The following is a 27453-nucleotide window of genomic DNA, read 5'->3' as shown; positions in this document are numbered from 1 at the left end:
TGATAATATAATTGTGGGATAAGTGATTAAAAATGACTGCATTAAATCAAAGCATTGTAGTCTTAATAAACACTGAGTCTCAGTCCTCAGCCTCCCTGCACCGCCTCCTGTGTATAGGTATAATATTAAGATGGGCTCCCGTGCGTGTTATCCGGTTGCCCATAATTCCTCGCAGGGTCCCATTTGGTTGGTAGGCTGTAACAGGCATCCTCCCATTGGAGGCTGGGCGCGTCACGCAGCGGTGTGGCCCACACAGCCTGTACCAGGGGAGGCTGAGGGTGCCGCCTAAAAGCGTGCGGACTTATTGGATACGTGTTGTTGCTAGGGGCGTGGGTTGTGCCGTCAAATACTCGACTTCTTTTTTTCCCCCTCAAACCTGAGAGAGATTTGCATTTAACGAGAGAACCCGGCAGCATCAGCTGGACGACATGATGCGCTGAGAGCCGGCTGCTCTCCTCCGACCTGAGGGGAAAGTGTGCCGCAGTGGGCATAATCCGAGACCCAGCTCCCGCTCCACAACACCAGTGAGGAGAAAAAACAAAGTGCGCGCAGGTAGTTTAAGGAGCAATGCAGAGGCGCTGAGGTCACACTTCTCGGAACTTATTCCGATTTCCGCCCGGAACACCTGCGCTTCTACTTGCATCATCCCGAGCCCGAGCCGCCGAGTGTTTCCAGGGGATGACAGCTGCGCACTTGCTCGTCCCGTGATATGTCTTTGGGGGGGATTAGTGCGCGGCACAGCCTCAACATCCCGGCCCGTCCACTGGAGGCCAGTGATTTCATCTGCGGAACGGATCACATCTTTATAGCATGCGCCGGAGCTGGGGACCTTATGCAATGTGGAGGAAAGTGTTTTCCGTGAGCTCATAGGTTGAACTGGCAATGACATCAGGCTTGACTTGAAAAGCTCTGCGTTGTATTGCAGCAAGGTGGACCCGGGGCGGTGAGGTGGTGGCCAGGAGCTATGCGCGCATCCTCCGAGCTGGACATTTTTGTGGGGACGTTCTGAGTCCTAAACAGATCCGAGGCGGGAGGCCATCCAGCCTGAGCTTGCGAACTGCGTCACTGCATGCGAGTGTTGCAGGTAGGCAGCAAACTCTCCCACCACCACCACCTCCTCCTCCTCCTCCAACACCACCGGGAGGGAGAGCAGCATGCGCGTCATCATCCCCACACCATGTCGCCGCTGAGTGTCTGACAAGTTACTGGGGATGGATTCGGCGGAAGATTCAAGAAAAGATCCGCCGCTGGGGTCCACATTTTCCTCAGCACCCAATTTAGACTCGGACATTAATGCAAATGCCCGTCGGCCTGTGTATGAGAATGGGACGGACCACAATGTCAACATCCAAAACGCAGCCCTGCGAGGAGCGAGTGACCCCAGCGCGTACCCGTCCACAGACTACCAGGGGCTGATCCGCCAGAGGTTCATCCGGCGGAGCCTGTGGGTGTCCGACTCCGAGGAGCAGCAGCCGGACACGCCGGAGTGTGTCAACAGCACCCCGGTGCTGACCATTGACCTGCGGAGCATCGTTGATCGGAACCGGACCCGGGCTCTGCAAGTACCCCGGCTGGGCCTCGGGGAGACCTCGAGCACAGAGGGCCAGGTGGGGCTGAAGGACAGCGCCACAGAGAGCGTGAGCGTCGATGAGGACAAGGGGGACAGGGGCGAGACCGAGCCCAAGGCAGAGGTCGCGCCCTCGGACGTCACAGGTAAAGCAGGAAGTGACGAGAACGAAGAGGAGCCCGGGATGAAGGCTGTGTCCACCTCACCTGGGGGCCGCTTCCTCAAGTTTGACATTGAGCTGGGGAGAGGGTCCTTCAAGACCGTCTACAAAGGTCTGGACACCGACACCTGGGTCGAGGTGGCCTGGTGTGAACTCCAGGTGGGTTCAGAATCAGTGATCATTCAATGGATGGATGAGTCTAGTTTAATTACACATTCACTTGAAACAATGAGCTGCCTACCCTGAATGTACCATCTAAGTACCGGATCATACAGGGATCCGTAGCTTTTTAAACCCACCAATAGGTGCCTTAACGCCCTCCAGTGAATATGGATTATTGTCAGATTATTCTGTGTATTATTATGATTATTTGTTGCCTTTTATTCTTCCCCTCTTCGTCCCAGGTTCAGCCACATTCAGGAGTAGGGTGAATTTGATTTACTTGTTTTCCTGTTTTAATAATCTCATTCGGCCACATTCCATTTTCCAAAATATATTTAGTCAATGAGCTGCCATTGAAATATTTTTTCTCATTGTCAACCTGAGAGAGAGAGCATCATTCAGATTTTTGTTACATGGCCGAGCGAAGACTGTAGCTTTTTAACTTTTCTTAGCACTCATACCAACCTTACCTCTCTCAAATCTCAGATTCAGTGGTTCCATAATTTAGTTTGTGTCTGAGTGATAACTGAAGTCGTTCTGCCCCTGCTCCTAAACAGCACTCAGTGTCAGCAGATGAATTTCAGATGCTGTAATTAGTCAGAATTTTAGCATGCGGCTAATATAAACACACTTATCCACAGCAGTGAGATTTTACTGTGTCACTAATCTGTGTATGTGGTAATCTAATGAGCAGTTTAGATGCTCTCATGTGATATACAGATTATCCTGTAGACAGACAGTGGCTGCCCTTTCAGGGCTCAAAATGTGCTAAGCTACTGCAGACGGTCCAGAGCAAATGAATACCTTTAAACAGTGTTCTCCAGTACGACCGGGGCATAGACACCTGGTTTTTAGAGGGAATAAACTGAGTAGTGATACATGCATTTTTAATTTACTGATATGATGACTATTTTAACAGATGGTTTATCTTTTCTGTAGCTCTACTATTGCAATTGTTCGAAGAATTCATACTATACATTCTTTTCTTATGAAAACGTGGAGGGGCCTGTGTATTGTTCTACCTTAAAGGTGCATTATGTATGAATTTTAGTTGAAACCATCAGAAAGATAACCAAAAATATTGTGTTATGATGTTATGCCGCCTGTGAATTGTGTTGCAGAGATGTCTACTCAAGTTAGCATGCTAACAAGCTAACCATGGTCGCCCTCCTGTGCTAGTGATATAAACAGAAGCTACTTCCTGAGCTCCTGGCCCAGACCGCTAGCTGCACGGCTAACTGAGCCAACTACTGCAGCTACAGCAAGCAGTAGTTAGTGGTTACTCGGGTGATAAGGCTGCCCCCCTATTTGCTTTTCATACGAATTTGACAGGAGGCCAATTCTTTTATATTGCACCGTGTAAGAGTAGAAACAGAGTTTATTCAGCTACTATTTCCCTGTGAAATAGCTGTTTACTACACTTTGATTAGCTGCTTTGTTGTTGTATTTTTTGAGTCAGTGCACTGGCTGCTACATGTATATTGCGGGTTAACAGAGGCCGAGCAGGTTCAGGCTGAGTCAGCACCCTTAATATCATTTTAATAACATTAAATTATCATAATAAGAAAAAATGTCTGTGACTTTGAGACAGAGCCCTGTATCATGGCTTTATAGATTCAGTGGCAGCTTCAACAGCGAAGGGGGCTGATGCTTTTTTTCGTCCGCCTACTCGTGCAGAATCCAGGTTCACCCCGTCAGGCCCGAGGGAATAAGTAATAAGAATTACAGCATGACTCAATCTGGTTCAGACAATGATTGAAACCACTGTCACGTTGTACGTACGTCTGATCTGGGAAAACAAGGAAACTTTTTTCTGTTTTGTAACTGTTAGTGCCACAATATATATGTAACGGGAGTCATTTGGATGTTAAACTATAATCAATCCTTGTAGAAATTAACAAAGTGAGCCCTCAATTGATTGTGCACAAGGTAATGAACTGTCTCCCGGTTACATCCAATGTTTCGGCTTCAGTTTTTTGCTTTTGTAACTTCAGTTTAATAACGTTTAATAATGCTCAGGAGCCACACATTAATTTTAGCTTTCTTCATAAGGGATGTCAAGGTTTTTTGTGTAGTATTTCTTGTCATTGGTCAAAAGAGAAACCAGCCACTGGTATTTTTAAACCCTTTTTACATTATTAACCAAAGTTTGAAGAGGAAGAGTACATCATTTGTGATGTGAATGTGGAAAAGCATGTATCATGCATGATGATCTCTACGTCAAGTATATATATACAGTGTGTGTGTGTGTGTGTGTGTGTGTGTGTATTCGTGTGTGCGTGTGTGTGTGTGTATTCGTGTGTGTGTGTGTGTGTGTGTGTGTATATTCGTGTGTGCGTGTGTCTGTATTTGCGTCTGAGCAGGTTCTTAGTGATGATTCAACCATTCTGTCCCTGGAGATGAGGCCTTGCCCTTCAGAGCCTCTGTTCCTCGCTCACAAAAGCCACTGTAACTCAAATTGTGTACCTTTGCTGCTTGTACACTGTGTGTGTGTGTGTGTGTGTGTGTGTGTGCACGTGTGTGTGTGTGTGTGTGTGTGTGTGTGTGTGTGTGTGTGTGTGTGTGTGTGTTTGGGGATCAGAGACAGCGTGAGACAGCAGAAAACATGAACGCTCACAGAAAGATTCAGAAATCAGATTTGAAGAAGACGAGCTGGTGCCCGGATATCGAGCAAACCAGACAGCTCGTCTTGTTATTTATTCATCCGCTAAACGGCGATCAAACATCTGCTGAGCGAGTTGTTTACCCGAAAATGAACTAATTATGCATCACAGTTTAGCGAGAAAGCACTTTGAGATGTGGGTCTCGCTGTTGTACTCTATTATTTGGCCCATTTGATTGCTTAGAAAATGAAAGCTAAACATATACCCCTGTGGTGGAACCACACAGATGTGTCTTGAGAGTGAATCCTGCTGATGCAGCCCTCTGCACCAAGGCAGAGCAGGGAGAGAGGGAGCGGGTGGGTTCAGCTAAGGACAGCATGCGAGATGTGTAGTATTGGACGCACAGCAAAACGACGGTTCTGGATTTAAATTGATTGCTGCGCTGTGTCCTCACCGCTTCACACTCCGTGGGATAAAAATATCAGCAGGCTAATGTAATTTCTCACTGTTTTTATTGTGCAAAATGCGGTCTCAGAAAATCAGATCTTGTGTTGTGCCACACCCTGATAAGATCCTCTCTCTGCAAAGCATCATTAATAACCTGTGTACATTTTCATCCAAAATCGGAAAATATGGACAAAGAGATGATTCAAACTGTATTTGTTCTCATTAAGAATTAGCGTGATGAAGCTAGCTAAAGCAGGAGGTGAATCCCTCCCAATGCTGCTCGTAATCTAAGACGCATTAGGCTGCAGACTGCATAGGTCACTATGGGCTGTGAATGAAATGTGATTCCCCAGCATCAGTCAATAATCAATGCCAAGAGATGTACAGGAGGTTATTGTGTTCTCTTCAAACTTTAAATGCACCCTCATCGTCGTCATTAAAATTTGTACATCGAGACCGCGGAGGGAAAAATCAGGAGGTCATATAGTGTTCGGTGCGGCCGAAGCCATCAGTCCGTCCGCCATGCTGACTGGAGAGAAGCAAAAATGTAGAAGATTGTTCACTGTCAGCTGTTTTACTATTTATACAACAGTTCAGGGAAGGCAGGGGCCAAAATATTGATCCAGTGTACATGGATTCACTCCAGCTTGTGCACCCAAAGATGTAAGATTTGAGAACTGAAGACTTGTACACAGAAACTACAAGCAAGATGTTCTAGATGTTTTGTGCTTCGTGTTGTAAAATGACTTATCTCCAGTTTGCCGTCATAAACTCTTGATGTTCTTTTCGGTCCGATTTATTACCAGCAGCAGCACGTTGGACATTTGCTGATTAAAAATGCAATTTAATCTTTTGTTTATCTGTGATGACAGATGTGTCTGTCTCTGTAGCACAACACCAGATTAAAAAGAAGGTGAGCATGTCTCATAGTTGTGGGGTGTATTAGCGCTGTGTGTTCTATACACAGTGATGCAGTAAAGCGTAAATGCTTCAGACCCCCATGTTTACTCACTCAAAATACCAAAGTTGTGTTCACTTTAAACATGAGCTACAGGCAGCTCTAGCACAGCTCCACTCCCGAATCTACAGCTGACTATTTAAAGTAGGTTGAAATGCATTTTCTTCTCCATTTCAACTTGATGTGTAACTCCACCTATTCTTCAGATTAAAGTGTGTTTACAGGGCTTTGGGAGCACTACTGCATATGTGTGGAAAAGGGCAGTATAAAGCCTTTTGTGCTCCAGAGGAAGCTGCATGTAATCTGATAAATTGTCTCCAGTGAGGTCACTCAGTGGCTGAGTTGCATTGTGTAGACACCAGGTTGTGAAAAGCCCCTGGCCTAGCAATACACTCTTATAACACTGTTGGACTCATAATGAACAGTTAAAAAACAAATAATCAAAATCAATACATCCAAACCAGAGATATTATCTTTTTATTTCCCCCCACTTGCCTACATTACCCACAGTGCAATTTAGCCACTGAGTGACATCAGTGGAGGCAGCTTATCAGATAATATGCAGCTTCCTCTGGAGTCACGAAAGGCTTTATACTGCACATTTGCTGTAGTTCTCCCCAAGACCTTTAAATACACTTTGATGTGCAAAATAGGTGGAACAATTCTTTAATATTGGGGGAAAAAAACGTAAAAACGATGATGATTCAGCCCCTCCTGCCTCCTCCACCTCCCCTCAAACTTGTTACACTTGAACAAATTGACCGCTGCTGGAGCCTGTCCTCTGATAAGACTTCAGAATACTGAAAGAAAAATTGTGTGGACGAACTCTGAATCCATAATTTCTCATTTTTTTGAAAATGAATTGTCTTTCTCCATTTCCCCAAGGAACGGAAACTGTCCAAAGCTGAGAGGCAGCGGTTCAAAGAGGAGGCCGAGATGTTAAAGGCTCTGCAGCACCCAAACATCGTGCGGTTTTATGACTTCTGGGAGTCCCCGGTAAAAGGGAAGAAGTGCATCGTTCTGGTGACAGAGCTAATGACCTCAGGGACACTCAAAACGTAAGTTTCCACCTGAGACACAGAAGCATCGCATTTTCTTTATTTATCGATTATCTTTATTGGCATGTTTGAGATGTCTTTGTATGCTCAACTCTGTCCGTTTCAGCCTGTTACTTGTCTTTAAATCACTCATCATAAGACACAAATATTAGTCTCTTAAGGCTGCTTCAACCTTACAGTAATGAGCATTAGACAGTCTGAATCATGGGTATCAAGTTTCATACCAACTGACTGACCATTACAGTAAATCTAATGCACGACCATAAGAGCTACTGAATCACTAATACTGTGCAGGTTTTTTAAAAAAAAACTATGATTTGTGATTGTTTTCTTGCTCAAACCTTAGAAATTGAATCCAACACACAGTACGGGCAAACAGAGTTGTCAGGAAGTCAATATGAGAAGATTAGTTTGAGAATGGAATAGTCAGAGATTTATAATGGCTGTGTGTTTGCAATTTACAACTCAGACACAGCTTTAGCGACACTTTATGACTAGCAGGGGCAGACCTCTATATTTCAATTTGCCTTCTTAAAAGCAAATGTCTTTTTACGTGTTGTCAACTGGAACATCTCTGTCGTGGCGTGTTCATCCTCCCACAGGTATCTGAAGCGCTTCAAGGTGATGAAGCCTAAAGTCCTCCGGAGCTGGTGCAGGCAGATCCTCAAAGGCCTCCACTTCCTCCACACGAGGACTCCTCCAATCATCCACCGAGACCTCAAGTGTGACAACATCTTCATCACAGGTCCTACAGGCTCTGTGAAGATAGGAGACCTGGGCCTGGCAACACTGAAGAGGGCCTCGTTTGCTAAAAGTGTTATCGGTTAGTCATCAGCCAGTTGGCAAGAATCTGTTTTATTAAACTGTGACTAATGGAAATATTTATTTCAATCCTGCGATAACTGATCTTCTGGGCACACGGGGGCAGCGGAAACAAGCTGTGAGCACAGCACTGACATCTTACCTTTTAAGGCAAAACTTGTTGCTGATAAATGCTCCGCTAGCACCCGAGCTTCGGACCGGTATGTGCTGGGGCTAGCTGGTTAGCATGCTAGCTTCAGTAATATCTCTGCAATACAAAACATAGACGTCATTACATAAAAACTGTTATTTCTCCCAGTTCTGTCAATAATTTGAGTGAATTTCTGATGTTTTTCAACTAAAGTTCTTACCTATTGCACCCTTAAAACCTAAATCATACAAACATCAATCAAACTGATGTTTTTTAATTTTTTTTTTTCTATAGGGTGTTTGAAATGGCTCTAGCTCACACGTATATTTAATATACAAATCCGTATGTTATTTTATTAAATGTTACAGACAACAAACAATAAGTAGCTCTTTCTGGGTGCACCACCTTGGCAAGTGTTTTATTTCATAGGAAATAAGCGTATTTCAGGACATCATATCACATGTATTTTGTTACAGATACAGCATATTCTTGCCTCAAAACATTTTTCTTTGGTTGTTTTTTACTTTTCAACTAACTCTCTCTCGTCTGTCATTTGAGTGATTGGACGATTCTAGGAATTGTAATTAAGCAGCTGTGTTGGATTTCAGTCCTTGACAGTGGCATTGATCCCCCTGAAACAGGATGAAACGATGAAAGATGAAGCTTATCTCCTGCTCTTGCATTAATCCTCCAGGCACTCCAGAGTTCATGGCCCCAGAGATGTATGAGGAGCACTATGATGAGGCCGTGGATGTGTACGCCTTTGGGATGTGTATGCTGGAGATGGCCACCTCAGAATACCCCTATTCTGAGTGTCAAAACGCCGCTCAGATCTACCGCAAAGTCACCAGCGTGAGTTCGTGTTTAAAGCTGTTTAACTCTGCTATTATAACTATTTCAAAACAGTGATTCAAGCCTTTTTTTAGGACACAGCCATGTATTTACCACACCTTTCTTCTTAATTGTTAATGTTGTGGCTATGACATATGTATTTTATTTTTTAAAAGCAGGGTTTATCGTTTTCCACAAAGTCAGTCAGTTATTACTATTAGTATGTGGGTCTGTAGGACTTGTGCAGAGGTTGCATCTCATGATGGTTTTCACTACCATGTTTTTAATAGAAAAGAGACTAGACCAGTATTTATGTCTTAGAAAACATGTGATTCTATTCATGCAAAGTCATGAAAGTGCAATCAACAAACAAACAAATCTATCTATCTATCTATCTATCTATCTATCTATCTATCTATCTATCTATCTATCTATCTATCTATCTATCTATCTATCTATCTATCTATCTAACTCTCTCTTCTTTCTTCTGAGCTACTCACACGCCAGCTTTCAGTTAAGTGATGCATCATGTAGCAAATAAGATTTCAAATCCAGTAATATGTAGTTTATATCAGTTATCAAATCCATAAACTTGGAAATTATGCAAGTTTAATTTTTATGCGTTTTGCTCTTTGAATGGGCTGTTTTTTCACCTAAGTACTTTTTTGACTATTTCTATACGCATAAAGTTAGCTGAAAGGGCAGAAGCAAAATTAAACTGCAACTCTATGTGTTTTATTTCTTAGGAGTTCAACTAATAAAGAGAGGAATTTGATTTTCCTTTTCTCAGTGGTTATGTAGTCTTGCTCTGACCAGTACATTTTTGGTGTTTTTATTTTATAAATGACTTCTACAATGAATCAATAATTTTAACCAGTTCTTTGTCAACTACCCTCCAGCGCTTCAGAAGTCCTCTTATACAGCAGTAGCATCCTAATCCCCGGAGCTGAGATGTCTGGGAGAAAATGTGTTTTGGGGAGTCTATAATTAATGCTTTTTGACAGAGCAGACATTAGTTGCTTCCTCTGTTATGCAGTCTAAAAACTGTGAGTTGAGTCGTATTAATGCTTGGTGGTTTGTTTTGCAGGGGGTGAAACCTGCCAGTTATGGTAAAGTCAGTGACCCAGAAATCAAGGAAATAATCGGGGAATGTATCTGTCACAGATGGGAAGAAAGGTAAGTGGGCCATGACGAGTCTTGTATGGGGGCAGAGGTTGATTCTTACCGTGTTGTTTTGTGTCTGTCCCTGCAGTGTGACGTTAATGCCAGTATTTGGCTCTGGCGCAGTTTGTGTGTGTTGTGCATCATTAGGTTTAACTGACATGGTGACCTTTAGTGCGGATCAGTAGCTGGTGTTTCTGTATTTCCTGCAGGTACTCCATCAAGGATCTCCTGAATCATGCATTCTTTGCAGAGGATACAGGTGTGAGGGTGGAGCTCAATGAGGAGGACGATGGGAAGAAATCAACCATTGCTCTGAAGCTGTGGGTTGAAGATCCTAAAAAGCTGAAGGGGAAGTACAAGGACACCGGTGCCATTGAGTTTACCTTTGACTTGGTGAGCGAGGTGCCGGAGGTCGTTGCCCAGGAGATGGTAAATATGAATACACTGTAGTATTAGAGTTTGGTTTTCTTTAATAGCTTAAAGTTAACAGCCTTATTATGTTTTAAATTGTTGTGTTTTTTTAAATCTTGGCTTTTGTTGGTTCTGGTCTGAGTGCACTTTATGTTCAACAAGCCTGCTTTTTTTGTCGACTCGGCCATAGCCTCGGAAAACAGTTATTTCTGATTGGCTGGTGTGGCTCTGTGTCTGTTTCAGTGATTCGGTGCGTAAGGCATTTTTAGCTACAGGTAACCGTGGCAACAGTTCTGTTGCTTTACCAGTTATCACCAGGTATCCAAGGGTTATATTGGCTAATAATAAACTTTAAAAGCGAATGGTGAATTGAACACAATATTTCATTTTGCCAGTGATGAATGCCTGTGGTATAACACAGTGATGCACAATCAAGAGTAGCAGAGGGAATCAGTAACTTTGAAAGCTCCACCATCTCAGAGGCTTCCTCCGAAGTGGAAACAGACAATTTATTTCAGTGTCTGTCTGCGGACAACTGCTGTCTGTGTTGTTCTACAGACTGCTCTGCTTGTAGCAGAATGGATTTCCATCACTCTGGATTTGACGCTCTTTTTGTGTCAATGAGATTTTGAAACCATGAAATCTATCTAATCATCAAATTTTCAAACTCGTCCTAATATGACTTGGATCTGATTCACAAAAGACTGTCCAGACTTTCTAAAAATCAATCTGGATACAATCTGGAAATGACAAAAAACTGATTTTGCTTGGCAGTCTGAACAAGGTCTTGTCATAATGCAGTCGTCTTTGGAACATACACTTGATCCCCTGTAATTAGGTGTCATGTAACTGGGAGTGGGTTAGTGGTCATGTCAGTGATGAAAGGCTTGAGGCATTTACTGCACTGTATTGATTGAAACTAGAACAACTGATCAGTTGATCTTTGCTCTTCTATGTAAACTTATGAGACGGCATCAAGAGGCAGTTCTTTTTGGTTCAGGGGAAGAATAGAATAGAGATTTGTTGATTCATTACATAAGGTGTTGAATTACAACCAGGGCTTTGCCGCATTAAGTGTCTTCCCTCTGTCCTGTAGGTGGAATCAGGTTTTTTCCTGGACTGTGATGTGAAGATAGTTGGGAAGTCCATCCGGGACCGTGTGGCTCTCATCAAATGGAGGAGAGAGCGAACTGTATCGCCAGGAAATGGCGAGGTAGCTGTGAAGAAGACGCAGCAGAACCTGCTGCAGGTGCCCGGCCCTGGTGTACCACAGGCAGCCACATTAGCTGCGACAGATTATGAGGATCAAGAGGTGGAGCAGCAGACCCTGATCTGCGCCGTGCCAGCCACCACGGCTGCCACATGTAAGAACGTGCAGTTAGACACACACACATATACAAACTCTCTGACAATAAATCTTAGAAGTCAATCAGACATTAACAGGAGATTACACTGAGTGGTATTTGTGGGAAAAAAAGAGAGAAGGAGACTGCGGCGCTTGAATAACACCTCTTAGTCATCAATGGGACATTATCATCCAGCTTTTGAATTTCAATGAGATGCTACTCCATGTCTCCCCCTGCTCTTCCCCACTGTCTGTCCTTCCTGCTGGGCATCGTGGTGAATTATAATGTTTTGTTCTCTCCATTTTTACAGCTGACAGTGGCGTGAGCTCGACCATGCAATTAGATGATCTGAACAATCAGCAAAATGGCCCCTACCACTCGCTTCCAGAGCCTATTTCCACAGCCCAGACGATCTACAGTCCTCCTGCGCAGGCTGACCTTCAGCTATACCAGGGGTCCTACCAGCAACCCACAGCACAGGCCGCACATGAAAACTACACACACGCGTCCACTCAGTTTCACCAGGGAGCCTACCAGCAAACCACAGGTCAGCTGTATCCAGGGGCCGATCAACAACCCGCTGCACAACTGCACCAGGGGCCTTATCAGTCTCAAACAGTGAGTTAAAAGCATTTCATTCTGTGGCCACCTTTCTTAAATCCTTCATTTTGTGTTTTTGAATTGTTTTTTTTTTTTCTGAAATAACTACATTTTCATTTTCTGTTTTGGAATGATACCTGCTCAGCGTCACTACAGTGATCCCTTTGTATGCCTTGACAACCTGCTCATCACTGAGAGTGCAATGTGTTTCAGGCGTGGAAGCACCTCCCTGGTTGAGATGTTACGCTGTAGGAAACACTCTCTCACTAAGACAATGAATCCGAGTGCCTGTGTGTGTCCGTCACAGGATGTGGCTTCGACAAAAAGCAAAGAGAACGCAGACTACCCTTCCTCTAAGTCTGCCCAGAATCCATCCCTGTTGTCTCCCCTCTTGTCTCCAAATCAACACTTTCATCATGACTCAGCAAGTCATTTCAATTCACCTCTCCTTCCTCTGAATTTACAACCTGCCTCGGAGCACCGTCTGAGTGTCCCTCGCAGCCCGCAGCCCCACCACCACTGCAAGGCTTGTATGTCTCTCCTTCTGAGGGATAGGACAAAGGGAGGAGGATCTCTGGGACACACACATATACGCTCATTATCTGCATCCGCTCAGTTTACACCAGTCTCTAAGCCAGACTCACCCACATCCCCCCACCGAGCAAGTTCTCCTACAGTCAATCTACCTCCTCTTTTGTCCTCGCCCTCTCCCCCGCCTTCAAACAGTCAACCAACCCTGCTGACTTCTCCTTCACATCTGTCCCCACCCTCACAAGTTACACTCCCACGGAGTTTGTACGAAGGTGGAGATCTCACTCTTCTCAACCACTGTCTCCAGCACATCGTCAGTCGCAGGACCAGTTCCCCCAGCCTCTCTGCTAATCATCCAATGCACAGCCATGGGGAGGTTCGGGGTTGTACCTCCTCTGTAGCCGAGCACATAGACAAGAGGCAGAGTCTGGATGTCCCGTTCTTTTATAGACCAAATCTGGACAGGAATCCGCTGTTACCACCATATGACAGTGAAGGCAGACCAGATCCACTGGTAGGTTAGAGAAGGAGGTTTCATGTAGGCTAAATCCTGCCACAGCAGCAGCCTGCTGTATCTTTTATGATTCTGCTAGCTGCTTCACTCCTCTGGTCTTTCCATGACGGTAGACAAGGCAGGCCAGCACCCAGCCTCTGCTCCTGCCTAATCCACAAGTTTAAATTGTGAATTCTGTTTAAATTATGGGTTTAAATTCTGAACTCTGAGCGTGTCATCATAAGAAATAATGTTCTCGCACAGTTTCGCTAATGAAAAAAATAATCCTTTTATCCACCTCAGCTTGCAAATCTCTCCACAATCTTGCTTAGGACTGCCCCTGGCTGCTTTGACTGCTGCACATTTGAATCTCAATGCTTGATTTGTTGAAGCAAATATACAAGCATGAACGTTTCATATTAACCCTAAAACCAGAGTTCAATAATATGTGATTTATGTGTTTTAATGTGTGTCTGACAGACAGTTTCAGCTCCACCTACGCCGGCCCCTATTGTGCACCAGAGCAGACCGACAGCACAGAGCTTCCCAGCTGCAGCCCCCACCCTACAGCCGCAGCCCACTGCCCAACCCAGCCAGGAGCAGGTACTGCTTCCCTCTAACTGCGGCAGGCCTTGGCAGCCGCTTTAGAGAGATACAAAAAAGCAGAATTTAGGTGTCTATGCTAGGAGAGCTATGCTTGCATGCGCAATCATTAAGGCAAAAGACCTGTGTAATTATTAATGCTCATTTGACATACAAAATTACTGATTATAGTGGGGAAAGTATCAAATGTTAAAAGTAGTGTGTGTAGGATCATTTGGTAATAAATGGTATATATCATATATGTATATATAATTTTTTCATCAGTGTATAATCACCTTAAACTAAGAATCAGTGGTTTAATTTTTTTTTAAACCTTAAGAGGATCCTTTAATATCTTCATAGGGAGCAGGGCCGCCATGTTTCTACAGTAGCCCAGAACAGACAGAACAAACAGCTCTAGAGAGGGTCATCACATGTTTAGTTAATGGAAGTTAATGTACAATTTAGTAGCACCAGCTGTCTGAAAATGCTAACTGTGTGTGGCTTCTTTGTGTGAAGTGAGTAAAAAAAGCATGTATGTGTATGTGTGTTTATGTGAATGGCATGGCTTTTCATATGGTTTGCATTTCCTTCCCACTCGTCTTTCCTGCCTTTAGTGCCACCTCCAACCAGCTGCTGGCCAGTCTCACGTAGAGCGTTCGTCTCTTTAACTCACTGCTGGCTGCAGCGCCTACACAGGAAACTGCACATAATAATTAAATCTCATCATGTCTACCTGCCCTGGAGCTCGCTTTTATTAAAGTGGAGCCTTTTTCCAAGTAGGGTATGTTGTCGGTTTCATTCAGTTCTGATTTCCCTCCTCAGCTGTTTTCTGCTGACCAGCCTACATCTCACCTGAGTCCTCCTGACATTTCGACCAGTTTCCCACAGTCAGTCTCCACTGCTCCTCCCCCACTCCTGCCCCTGCAGATCAGCACACAGGTGCGTTGTGGTAGTGTTAGAAACACCAAAATCAAACTAAGGTAGAGTATAGAAATCCTGCGAAAGGTAATATAGGTTATAGGGTTGAGTCATGCATAAAGGGCCTGTGTGAATGTTCTTTCTATCCACTGGTTGTCTTTGTTCATTTTCTATCATTTTCCATTTTTCTTTCCCAGTTTCCCTCACCATATCACGTTGTTCAAACAGGGGACATTAGGCCCCCTCCCTTCCCCACAGGTCCTCTGCCATGTGCCTACAGCTGCACTGGCCCTCCTATGTCTAGCTCCCGCTACCCACCATCACCCCACCATCCCTCCCTCCCTCTGACCCCTCATGCTGCGTATGCCTCTATACCTACTCTCGGAACCCCTCAGACCCCCCTGTCCACTCCTCAGCACGTGCCCAATGTGGCACTCCCTTTTCCGCTCCTTGCCATGTCCCCGGCTGTGCCCCAGCAGCAGGGCGGCCATTTCACATCTCAGACAAACCTCGGTAGCTTCCATTCCACCCATCCCTTACCTCTCTCCCAGGTACAACCCACCCCATACCCTGTCCCCTACCCTGAGCAGGAACTGGCTGAGCAGCCTGTCCAGGTGAATATGTGACTCAGTTCTCAATGTTAGGTCATAATGAGAGATCTGTAGTGTTAAGGTGGCAATGTGTATGTGTGTATGTGTAATGCATGCAGGGCATGCGTTTGGGAATTTAGAGGTGAACAATATTTGTAGTGACCGATGACCCATCCCCTAAATGTGCTCTTTCTTTTCCAAATAAAGGCGATTGCACCACAGGGGAATTTGGGAGATGTTCACCTTTTGGCTGCAGTCCACCCTGCTGTTCAGACTGCTTTCTGGGGAAGTGGAGGAGAGGCAGAAACAACTGCAGCTGGCATAGACTTATCTGTAACCCCTGCAGTTCCAGCCCCAGCCTCAATCTCAGTATCGGCTACAGTCCAAGTAGAAACTCAAGCCCCAGCACAAACTCCAGCTCTGGTCCCAGCACAAAAACAATCACTGGCTCCTGTATCAGCTCATGCTGCAGCCATGCCTGACACTCCAGCTTCAGCCCCAATGCAAGTTCAAACAGCGGGGCAAGCTCAAGCTCTGGTTCAAGCACCAGTCTCCGCATCAGGTCACACTTTTGAACCACCAAAAAGCTCATCTACAATCTCCGACACATCGTCTGCAGTTGGTGAACCCAAACTCTCAGTCCCAGGTTTAGCCTCGGCCCCAGTCCCTGTCACGTTGCCAGCCTCAGTTCAGTCTGCAGCCCCTGCTCACGCTCCAGCTCCTGTCGCAGCTTCAGTCCCAGCTCCAGCTCTGCAGCCCGCTGGCATCCAATCAGCAGTCTCAGTGTCTGAGTGTGCCAGCCTGGCCACAACTCAGCAAAACATCGAGTCGACATCTGCATCCAGTTCCCTCCAACAAGAGCCCTGTGTAGAGGTAGGGATGAAGCCAAAGAGTTCACATTTTCAAGTGGAAATTTTGCCCACATCAGTGACATCTAATTGCTACTCAGAAAACATGTCCGTCCCATCTTAAAACCAGCCTTTCCACCTGCGACTAAAATTACCTTTCAAGATCGAAAGTTTAAAGCGCAACACTGATATTTCTTCAAATGCCTTTGATAATTTTAATTACATTTTGAACGCTTTAAACTGAAATCCTTACATATTGCACGTTTCACATTAACATTAGTGTTACACAGTCTTGCAGTGATCCATTCTGTACAAAATAAAACCTTGACCAAGCTCCCCTAACACATTTTTTCGGTCACCAGGATGTGCTTCAGGAAAAGCCCCTGTGTTTGCCCAGTTACACCTATGACAGGTGTGTGTCACGTTTTTTCACTTTGATGTCGCAAAATTTTGCGTGACACTTACCTGAAGTTGATTTCAAACTTTTCCTGTTACAGTCTCAACTCAGATGTGGCATCCGGTAAGGAAACAAGCGACGGCTATGACAGCCTTGCGAGTGGAGGGAAGGGAGACGGAAAACCGAGGAAACACCACCGCAAGTCTGCCCGCACACGTTCCCGGCAAGAAAAGACCAGCAAGCCCAAACTGAGCATGCTCAATGTGAGTCATGGCGTAATTTATGACAAATGAAGCTACATTTTTCTTAAAGGTGTAATGTGTTTGATGGTAAAGCGTGACCCCTCTCCCCGCAGGTTTGCAACACTGGTGATAAAATGGTCGAATGCCAGCTGGAGACTCACAACCACAAAATGGTGACATTTAAGTTTGATCTTGATGGAGATGCTCCGGAGGAAATTGCAACTTACATGGTTAGTTCAGTTTGCAGCTTTTGTCTTCTATTGGTTTTAGTTATGACATTGTTTAACACCTTCAAAACGTCGCGTCTACAGGTGGAGAATGGCTTTATCCTGCTGTTGGAGAAGGAGATCTTCATCGACCAGCTGAAGGACATTGTGGATAAAGCTGAAGACATGCTGAATGAAGACACGGAGGGTGAAAGGGCCTCCACCTTGAGTTGTAGTCCTCAACAAGGCCAAATTGCTGAAGGGCAGGTCGGAGAGGTGAGAGTAAAGCCTGTGAATATAGTCTGAAGAGATAGACTTGAGACATGGACAGGGACATACTCATGGACATGGCCTTAGAAAAATGAAAATTGTTGCAGGTAGCAAGTATAGTCTTAGCCCCAATGGTGGAAGAAGTATTCAGAAGATTTTACTTAAGTAAAGTACTAATACCACATTTTGATAATACTCATAGTATGAAAAGAGTCAGTGTTTTACTTTTACATATGATGTTTCTGGATTCATGTCACTGCTGCATTAATGTTTGTGTTGCATTTGTTATTTAGAGTTAAGCTAATTTGAAGTACTTTAAATACTACTGGGTAGTTTAACCTACAGCAATGCACCATATTCTTTATGATGGAGTGTTTTATATGGCTAGGAAATCCAAGGGGGATTTTAAATAGTTATTTAGCTTATGAGGCAGGATTACTTTCTCTACTCATAGAGGAACACTTAATCTTTCAGTTTACCACAAACAATCAGAGTCAGCACATTTGGAGGTAATATTCGCACTATTTTTGTCTCCTACAGATCATGTCATGCACCCATATCCACCTTGCTCCGATGTCCTAACCCTTAACCCTATGTCAAATAAAAACCAAACAGATAGTAAATCGCAAAGGGGTGGTGTTCATCACATAGCGGCTGTTATCAACATATTGTTGTCATAAAGCACAAAGCATAAAGCACACCCAAGTGCACCACCAGCACTTTTCTGTCCCTCAGAAAATGCTTTGTGGCCACGAGCCCTGAGACTACCTTTTTCACATATGCAGTAGTACTCCCCAAGACCTGCAAACACACTTTAATGTGTAAAGTTGGCTGCCCTTTAAGTAGAGTACTTGAATAGATGTTCCACCACTGTTCAGCTCTCATCTGTTTCTCGCTCCACAGAGTCAGCAGCCTGGAGGACCTCAGCCTGTCTATCAGCAGAATGGTAAAACAATTATCTCTCTCAGAAACGTATTCATCTGCATGCCTGTGAAATCCTTTGTGCAAATGTCACATTGAGTTGTAAAACAAAAAGGAGCGCTAATTGTCTGAACACTCGGATAACAGTTCTTCACACAGGGAAGAGATGGTTCATTATCTGCCCTGTGGAGGAGACGCCCACATCCAGCCAGGACACCCCATCTGATGCCACAACTACTCAGTCACCAGGGAGTTCGGCCACCACCCAGCCTGCTGACAGTGGCACCGCGAGGCCTACTGTATCCAGAGGTGACTTTGCTCCTACACAGCAATTTCGGCACAATATTTGACAGCTTCACAGTTTCACAATAGCACTGCCCGGTGGCAGCTGAATGAAAGACATCCTACAGCCCTTGTGTGCAATGTATTACTTTAGAAAAGGTTGAACTTAAAGCTTGATTTTTAAATATAATTCTCTCTCATCTAATCAATGTTTTCTCCGTCAGAAGAGGGGTCATCCTCCACGATGTCTGGTGGAAGTGGAGGCTTCACCTACGATGTTTACGGATTCTGTAGCCCTCCGATAATGTCCAACACAGACCCTCTTCTATTAGCCACTCTGTCTCCCCCTGTGTCCGCTCCCCCAACCCTTCAGTCGATGTCGTCCGTGGAGCCTGCAGGCAGCTCAGTGCAGCCCAGTGTTCACCAGGCTCAGCCAGCCAGAGCTCAAACTTTGCCCCCATCGTCCCCACATACGTCTTTTCCAGTGGATGAGTCACAGGGATCCCCTTTGGGTTCCATCTCCCCAGTCCATGCAGCTCAGCAGATGCCCGACATGACGTGTCCGGTTTCAATAGCTGACGAGGTGCCCTGCTGCCCTCTGGTCATGCCCCTGTCTCTGGATGTGGGCAGTTTACAGGGGGGGTCTCCTCTCACTCCTCTTCCACTGCAGGAGCAAGGTTCTGCCAAAGAGCCGCTGTCCGTCTCCTACGCCTCTGCAGCACGGAGCGAGCGTCCACAGCAGCCCGTGGTGCTCCACCAGCCTTTTTCCAGCGTGGGAGGGACCAAGGTGCCCTCGTTACCCCAGAGCCCAGCGCCATCCCAGCACGGAGCAGGGCCCAGCGAGTCAGATGGCGAAGGAAGGCTGGGCAGAGGGGGCTTTGTAGACAGCACCATAAAAACACTGGATGAGAAACTAAGAAACTTGCTGTACCAGGAATACGCTCCCATGTATCCATCAGGCAGTGCTGCAGAGACACCAGGCTCCGGCACCGAGTACATCCAGTCTCCTCCTGGTCCGGACAGCGCCACAGGAGGGTCGGGGAACAGCACGCCGGGGCCAATGGGGGAGGGACGCTACAGAGGAGGAGAACAGCTGGTGAGTTGTAGTACTGGGCAATTTGATTTTAGAACAATACTGCGTTATCTTTAGGTTCTATCACAATACAAATTATATATATCTCAATACTTTATATAGGACTGGGAGAAAAAATCTAATATTACAATATCTTTGACCAAATAACTCAATGTTAATAACGCAACAATATTGTAGGGATGACTTTAGTAATTTCACAAAATAGTAACATGAGTTCAGGAAATGACATCATTTACTTTATAGCAGCTTTTAAAACTGGCAGAAGACAATGCTTATGCTGCATCACAGTATAATCTGAATGAAATCTAAGATGATATGTGGTCTCATGACAGTGATGAAATATTGATATATTGCCCAACCGTCTGCAGTTATCATTCTATTGCAGATGCCCAAGTTTTTTTCTAAACAGATGAAGGACTCATTGTCCATGCTACCGTAACAGATGAGGCTTACATTTCTTTTCAGCTCTTCTACATTGAAGAAGCAGTGGATAAAAAATGTATGTCGAATCATTTGTATTTCAGATTATTTTATTAGAAACAAGCCTCTATATTTCTTATTCTTGCACATACTACTGATATTAACAAACATTTTTCAGCATCAGAAAATGCTGAAATTTCAGATTTTGTGTATGTTTAATGTAGGTCTACATATTTAAAGACTTTTCAATCCATTTGTAAATGATATATACATATTATGGCATACCTTGAAAAACCATAATGTAGTATATTAACTAACTATTGGCATGTTAACAGGGACTCAATTAAGTACGTGTCATGTTCTAAATCTTGCAATCATGACTAATGAGACTGTATGACAACATGGAAATACATTTAAGTTACAAAAGCAATTTCAAGAAAAACTGTATTGCTCTTTTAACACTGCTACACTTAGATTTCATGAGAAATATTTCGTTTGACACGATAATCAATATTGCTGAACCTTTAAGGCAAACCTTTAATAGGCAACAGTTAAGTAACAAGACAATAATTAATGGTTTGTATTCTCATGTCTCTGTTGTGTTCGTCTCTCATCCTGTCACCTCTATTAGCCTCAAATTCCAGAGCGAATGGATAGTTTGAGCACACTGAGTGACTCAGCCGTGTGTGGTATGTACAGCAGACGCTAATCAATCTAACAAGACTGGCATCATTAACTTCTAACTAAACTTGTGTTTCACTGTTAGTTGATCACTGCAGTGCCACAGTGTTTCATTGTTATGGAAAACTTTGCAGCTTCCCTCTCGAGAAGACACGTTCCTCATTCTGCTTCCTGCTCGGGAACAAGAGGCCGATTTAAGGTACGTAACTGAGACTTTCCTCACCTGTGAGGGGAAAGTGCTATGCCCATCAGATTAGTTGAACAGCTATTACAGAAGCATTACCAGATGTGTGACCCTGGTCTGTTCTTTCTTTTTGGCAGATAATCTCTGTTCCTCCTGAAGTGGCCAACCGACGAGATGTGAAACAGAGGAGCTGGAGCAGCGCCGCCTCGCCGGCACACCCCACAGGCTTCAGTGTGGACCATGTTCAGGCTGAGGCCATGACCGCCTCCACCACCATCGGCCGCTTCTCTGTGGTGAGCACAGAAGATGACATCACACAGAGGACACGCTGCAGCCGCTACTCTGCCCCGCCTGATTTCTACCTGGACACACCTCCATCCATGGCCAAGCGGGGCTCAGTGCCCCGCGCCCTGACCTCGCCCTCTGTCCCCGTGGACGTTACGGTCCACGCTCGTTTCCTCTCTTCAGACTCAGGGGCTGAGAGCAGCCCTGCCAAGCTGACGTCGGCCACCCCGTCTCACACACACACACGCTCTGAGCGCAGAGGAAGCGACCTCATGAAGAGAGCAGTGGCCTTCCTCCGTCGCTCAGGGCGCAGCAGCAGCGTGCAGAGCTCTGACTCACCCAGCAGGCACGGAGGTGTGCACGGCTCAGCCTATGCCAGCAGTGATAATGACTCAGAAATGGAGGACTCGGACATGAAGAGGGAACTACAGAGACTCAGGGAGAAGTAAGTAAAGCAAGTCGTTTCACTTAATCTAGTGTCCTCACATTAAGATATTTTGTCATTTAGCTCAGAAGTGATCAATGTCTTCCTGCTTCCATCGTCTCAGACATCTGAGGGAGATCTCTGAGCTGCAGGCCAATCAGCGAGGTGAAGTGGAGCTGCTGTACCGCCGGCTTGGCAAAGCCCCTCCTCCTGGCCTGGGTCTGTCACACACTGCACCGCATGCCGGACGCAGGAAGAGGTCCAGCAAACACAGACTGAAGCCCGGCAAACTCCTCAGCCCTCTGGTCCAACAGTTTAGAAATGTCACAACCAAAAGTGGTGACTCCAGCAAATCCAGTGCGTGCCTTTTAAAAACTCAAGTATCACAAGTTGATTATTTACAGCACGAGCAAAGAGTGTACCATTCTGATTCTTGTGTGTGTTCAGGTGCTGCCACAGGTACAAGTGAGCCCACAGTGAGTCTAAACGGCTCCCCGGCAAAAGGGTCTTTCCCCACTCACAGCAGGGCCCGCTCATGCACCAGCCACCTTCCCAGCTCCACCTCGGAGCCGGTGCAGACTCAGCAGCCCTGCTCCCTCAAGGGCTCATTGTCCTCTGATAATATTTACGCTGGACTACACGGAGACGGCCGCGGCACCCATGCTCCACCCGGACAAGGTGACCACCAGCAACACACAAAGAGCATAAGCTGAATAGTCTCTGATTCACCTGAGAATTAACAACAAACAAGCTTTTTTTTGGTGGTGTTTTCTTCTTACTCTGGTGTCTTCTTCCATCTGTGATTATTCTCCTCTACAGGCTGGTCTAATTACCCTCAAACATCTGAGAGAGTGACCTATAAATCGAGTAGCAAGCCACGAGCTAGATTTCTCAGTGGGCCTGTGTCTTTGTCTATCTGTTTGTATCCTCTCTCTTCTGGCATAGCTTCACTTTTTTGTTTCTCGTGTTTTCTATTTTTCCACTTTAAGCTCACTGGTATCTTTTTCTTTTCTGTCTTTGCCAAAATATTCCCCAACTCTGCTGGGTTTCCTTTTGCCTCGCCTCATCCTTGTCACTTGCCTTTATGGTGCATGTCCAGAAATATATTGCTTATTCAAACCCTTGAAGAGTGAAATTGGTTTTGTAAATAGAAATTCATGTTTTTTCTATTTTAAACTTATTTTTTAATTCATATCTAATATTCTTGTTACTTCTCATTCCTGTTTAATGGACCAGTTGCCTTATTTCTAAAGTTTGAGGTTTGGATAATCAAGGTTCATTTTTACACTAATGGGCATTATCTTACATTTCAAGTGTCTACTACTGATGCTTGTGGTAGTTATCCACCTTATGACATACATTTTAGTGACTCATACATCCTGCATAACTAGGCAATGCATGTGACATGAATCCCAGTCTGCTGTAACATTTTCTTTCATCTCTTCCTAACCTCACTCTCTCCTATCTGAAACTCTAACACTGCACTTTGACATCGCTCTCATGTGGACTGTTGGCATGATTTTGCTAATGAATGTCTAGTTTCAGGGGACTGACAGCTTTGTTTACCTGTTTGTTAGTTTGGTTTTAGTTTGGTCCTTTGTTCTGTTGCAGTATTCAGCAGCTTTGTTTTGCACTGCATCCTGTTATTGATCATTATTACCATGAAATGTGAGTGATTATTCGTTTACAGACTTCTTTTCCTCACAGGGTCAACGCTGAAGCGACTGTGTCTCGGCAAAGAGCGTGGCCACAGTACGTATAATTATGTCTCAGTACAAATGAATGAATTCAAAATCATGGTAATTTATAGCTCAATAAACATGGTGTCACGGTACGTGTGTGCGTCCTCTCAGGGTCTGGAGCCGGGCCAGGGCCTTTCAATCAATCACAGCAGCCACCTACTGGTGCAACACCTCCCGCTCATCAGCCAGTGATGGGCCTTGCCCAAGCACAGGCCAATAACAGCAACAACAAGACAGGCACATACACTGGCACATCCATGAGTGCCAATGAAAACAACCTGCCTGAGGACTTGCAGCGGCTGATGGATGACTGGGCGCAGGAGGTTCTTATCGTCACCCACAGGCCGCGCACTAACTCCCTGAGCATCAGCGGGCAGCAGCTCTGGGATCAGGCTGTGCCTCGAACACACGGACCACTGGCTAGTGCTTCAGATGTGAGTCTCATACTCTTTTAACAGATTTGTGTTCATTGAGCAACGCGGTCATAAGAATTGTTGTTTGTGCTCCCACAAGCACTCCCTGTGACGCTTACAGCAGATTCACTCGTGTAGCAATACTGACACCCACCGGCGATCGACAGCAGCTGCTGACTAACAATAACACTGGCAACAATTAACACTGTATTCCGAAATTCTTGCTTAATTTAATGTTTTTTTTCACTATACACCCACATAAACACATAAGAAAAATAATCACAACCCTCTAAACCTTCAGTACATCCATGAAATAACTGTTTATATTAATCAGAACATGACTTGTTTGAGCCAAATTTACTTAATTTTTCAGTCCTGGAGGTTGGAAGTGTAACAATCAACATATAAAGAAAAATTTGATATAAGAAACTGTTTTAAAGGGAAAAATAGTCCACACAAAGACCGACGCCCCCCCCCCCCCCCCCCCCCCCCCCCCACACACACACACACACACACACACACACACACACATATACAGACACAGTAGACTAATGTAAATGTAAATATCTGTTTGTATTGTATAAAGGAAGTTAATTATTGTCGTGGAGGTTAATATCTGGCCATCATGTAATCTTTTAGGTATCATCATGGACAGCCGCAGGTCCAGAGGCCTGCAGTCTTTCCCTGTCATGGCCTGACAGCCCTGGCTACACCACAAGGCCCCATCCCAGCCATCAGCGATACTCTCCCACTCCATTCAGGGCCAGGTCCTTCCCTCTCTCTGTTAGCCAGTGGCCTGGGTTTCTCTTCCCCCTTCCTTCAGGAGTCTTTGCCTTTCCTGCTTTGCCCTCATCCCAGGATGCCCCCAACCCAATTCCAGCTCCATCATATCAGCCGCTGGACCCCAAAGCCAGGACTCTCTAATCTGAGTAGCATTGTGTCTTCCAACTCTGTTACCAAAAAGAAATCTCATGATAGGTCTAGTCAATCCTATGTGCATATACTGTATATATTTAACCAGCATGAATTTAACCATATGTACATACTCATCTCCATCTTTGAGTTTTTTGTTATTCGTTTGATTTTGGTCAACATTACCTCATGTCCATATTGCAGTACTTAATCCTCGAGTGCAGTGTAACGTTAGTAGAACATTAGATATGTATAATTAGCTCGACCAGGTTTAAAAGTGCAGATTTTTGTCATTGCTTATGTATGTACCTTACCATCCATTGAATGTACATAATGTACTGTTGATTCATGCTGTGTTTATATTACTGGTTCATGTTTGTGTTGCTCATATCACCCTTATATATATATATAAGCTGCCGTGTGTATATATGATTCTTGTTAGTCTGTACATAGCTCCTGTGTTTGTACAGTTAACATTAGATAATCCATAGGTTGGTGCTGCAGATATGTGTCTTAATGCAACACCTTATTAGCCACCATCATGCCGTCACTGTGAAGACTTGACTTCCTGGTCACTAGGACCGGTTGCTTTACTCTGCTCTCTCAGTCCAAGGATAGGTTTCATTCATCATCGATGAAATGCTTCCAGCACAAGCGCTTGAAATATCCTTAAAGAGATTTGAATGAACTTGAACTTTATCTTCAGGTGGAAAAAACACCTGCGAGAGTGCCTTGAATTGCAGTTTCAATTTTATGGAGAAAAGCATTTAGATTCAAAGCAGACACTAGATGCTCTATATATATATATCCTTTCACCTTCAGAGGTAAATTATGTGATTTGAATAATGAATGTGGATTGAACCATAATTAATTTAGCAACAAAACAACACAACGAAACAGTAGTAATAATCTGGTCATGTTGGAGTCCATAGAATACCACAGATTGTAAGAAGAAATCTTGTTCACTGACATTTTTCTTGTGGGATTGCTCTGCCACCTGCACCACTGCCTGCATGAATACACAGATATTCTGAATGTGCACAGGTTGATGTGGTGAGTTACATGAGGATATTGTTGGGAGAGAAAACCATACGACAAGGAGGGCTGAAGGACTCGAACGTACGAGTCGAAGTCATAATCATACCATACCTCTACTAATGCAATCTGTAGCTTTACATATTGTTGCCTTTGTGGTTTTTAAGAGATAACCGCGTGGTTGGTTGCCGTTTGAAAAGTGTTGATGATGTGATGATGCTAGAGGCACATGAAGAATGTGAATTATTGAGAAGCCACAACTGTTTGACATGTTATTTGTACAATGCGTAGGTTTTCTAAATTATGTTTATTAGATGCTGGCCTCATGCCTCATCTGGCTCATACCGCTAATGTGTCATGGCTGACTTAATTCAGAGATCTCCAACAAATATCACGGTTTCTGTTATTTCAGTAGAACGACCTCAAAATCAACAGCTTCACTTTCAATACTTTCTTCTCTTTTATAACTTCTTTCATTATGTCGGAAGAGTAGTTTGTTGAATGCATCAATGTTTGTATGTATTCTGCACAAACAAAGCTGTGGCAAAAGTAGTCAAGAAGTAAGAATCAGACAGTACTTCAAAACCAAGAGAACAATTACAGAAAAAATGCTTAATTGCTGACTACAGATTGCGCTTGACAAAACATTTTGAACTCTCTGTGGTCTGTTTCCCAAATGATTGCTCAATCAATTCTAACATGATTTTTAAAAGGGTCTAGCTCTTAACTTTTTAAATTTTAAAAAGAATGGTCAAAATAATGCAGCAGAGGCCAATCTATCCTGAATTTTAGTCACAAATCTGGGCCAATCATCTGAAACTACATATCCCATGATTCAACTCAGTCTTTTCAAATTTTAGAAAGCTCTCTTCAGAGCCACACAATACATTATACAACCCTTTTCATAGGCTTAGTGGTACTCCGTATGATGAGTCAACTGAACTTTCTGTGTAAAATCATTGGAGTGGCCCTTTGAATTCTCCCATGTTTGCACAGTGGGTCACTATTTTGATTTTAAACTGAATAACTCTCTTAAAGGCTTCTTCCATGATGACATATAGTTTTTTTTTTATTCTTGAGATCATCTCCTATGCAGCTGTTTTCTTTGTGCTTTACACAGTAACTCCTGTCTTTGACCTCTTTAATGCTTGCAATGGAAGCTAGGTGTATGATTGCTTTTGCCTGCTGTATCACCTGTTCCCCCTGCAGTTTCCTGGCCTCTTCTGATGGGTACTCTTTCACAAAAGCTGTACATACTTGAAGACGGAAATAATAAATTCATTTTTGCTTGACACCATACACTATTGGTCATGTATGTTTCATTAACAATGCACTTTGAATGGCTTATGCCAAATTATCCATGTTTATCTCTTTAAGTTATTAAAACAATATTGTCTGTGCTGTGTGAAGAGCTCTTAATGTAGTCATGTAGTCCTGGCAAATTCATTCAATTCAATTATTTGTTCCCGGGGGGCAATTAAAAGAAGAAAACAAGTCAGCATATAAAGTACACAAGTCAGGACGTTAGTCAAACAGACACAAAAAAAGTCAGATAGAATAAGATAGATTAAATTAACTTAATAAGATATTAACAGTATTTACATGAGGTTTACATAAGCTGAATTTTAGGCCTGCACCTAATGATTATTTTCATTGTCGATCAAAGCATCATAGGGAAAACTAGAACAAAAATTCCCCATAAAACATTTGCAGACATAGTTG

General features: G+C 44.2%; 1 protein-coding gene across 5 annotated transcripts; it reads left to right on the top strand.

Moving 5' to 3' along the window:
* The first annotated feature begins 205 nt into the window (after nt 1-205).
* On the top strand, nt 206-27030 carry wnk2 (WNK lysine deficient protein kinase 2). Of its 5 annotated transcripts, XM_030420095.1 has the most exons (29): nt 206-1886; nt 6783-6955; nt 7558-7778; nt 8602-8759; nt 9826-9914; nt 10112-10331; nt 11410-11677; nt 11970-12277; nt 12405-13304; nt 13764-13886; nt 14691-14807; nt 14984-15400; nt 15584-16249; nt 16587-16636; nt 16722-16884; nt 16977-17093; nt 17175-17345; nt 18243-18285; nt 18420-18569; nt 18767-19638; nt 20687-20744; nt 20871-20935; nt 21058-21650; nt 21754-21986; nt 22077-22307; nt 22449-22547; nt 23337-23381; nt 23483-23805; nt 24424-27030. In XM_030420095.1, the coding sequence occupies exons 1-29, from the start codon at nt 1212-1214 to the stop codon at nt 24706-24708; spliced, it is 7833 nt and encodes a 2610-aa protein (XP_030275955.1). In that variant the 5' UTR covers nt 206-1211; the 3' UTR covers nt 24709-27030. The 5 variants fall into 5 exon arrangements, with proteins under 5 accessions (XP_030275955.1, XP_030275956.1, XP_030275961.1 ...); XM_030420101.1 differs by lacking the exon at nt 12405-13304 and having other exon boundaries at nt 210-1886; nt 18408-18569; XM_030420096.1 differs by lacking the exon at nt 12405-13304 and having other exon boundaries at nt 209-1886; nt 18408-18569; nt 21754-22307.
* Nucleotides 27031-27453: the final 423 nt, after the last annotated feature.

The sequence above is a fragment of the Sparus aurata genome, chromosome 6 (genome assembly GCF_900880675.1).
Source record: "Sparus aurata chromosome 6, fSpaAur1.1, whole genome shotgun sequence".
NCBI lineage: Eukaryota > Metazoa > Chordata > Actinopteri > Spariformes > Sparidae > Sparus > Sparus aurata.
This window is presented reverse-complemented; position numbering and strand designations above follow the sequence as displayed.

Bases quoted from the DNA above. Each gene is read 5' to 3' on its own strand.
- wnk2 (XM_030420095.1), top strand. From the start codon at position 1,212: ATGGATTCGGCGGAAGATTCAAGAAAAGATCCGCCGCTGGGGTCCACA. The intron at 12,278-12,404 runs GTGAGTTAAAAG...ATACCTGCTCAG, and splicing joins GGCCTTATCAGTCTCAAACA to CGTCACTACAGTGATCCCTT. The intron at 20,936-21,057 runs GTACGTAACTGA...TCTTTTTGGCAG, and splicing joins GAACAAGAGGCCGATTTAAG to ATAATCTCTGTTCCTCCTGA.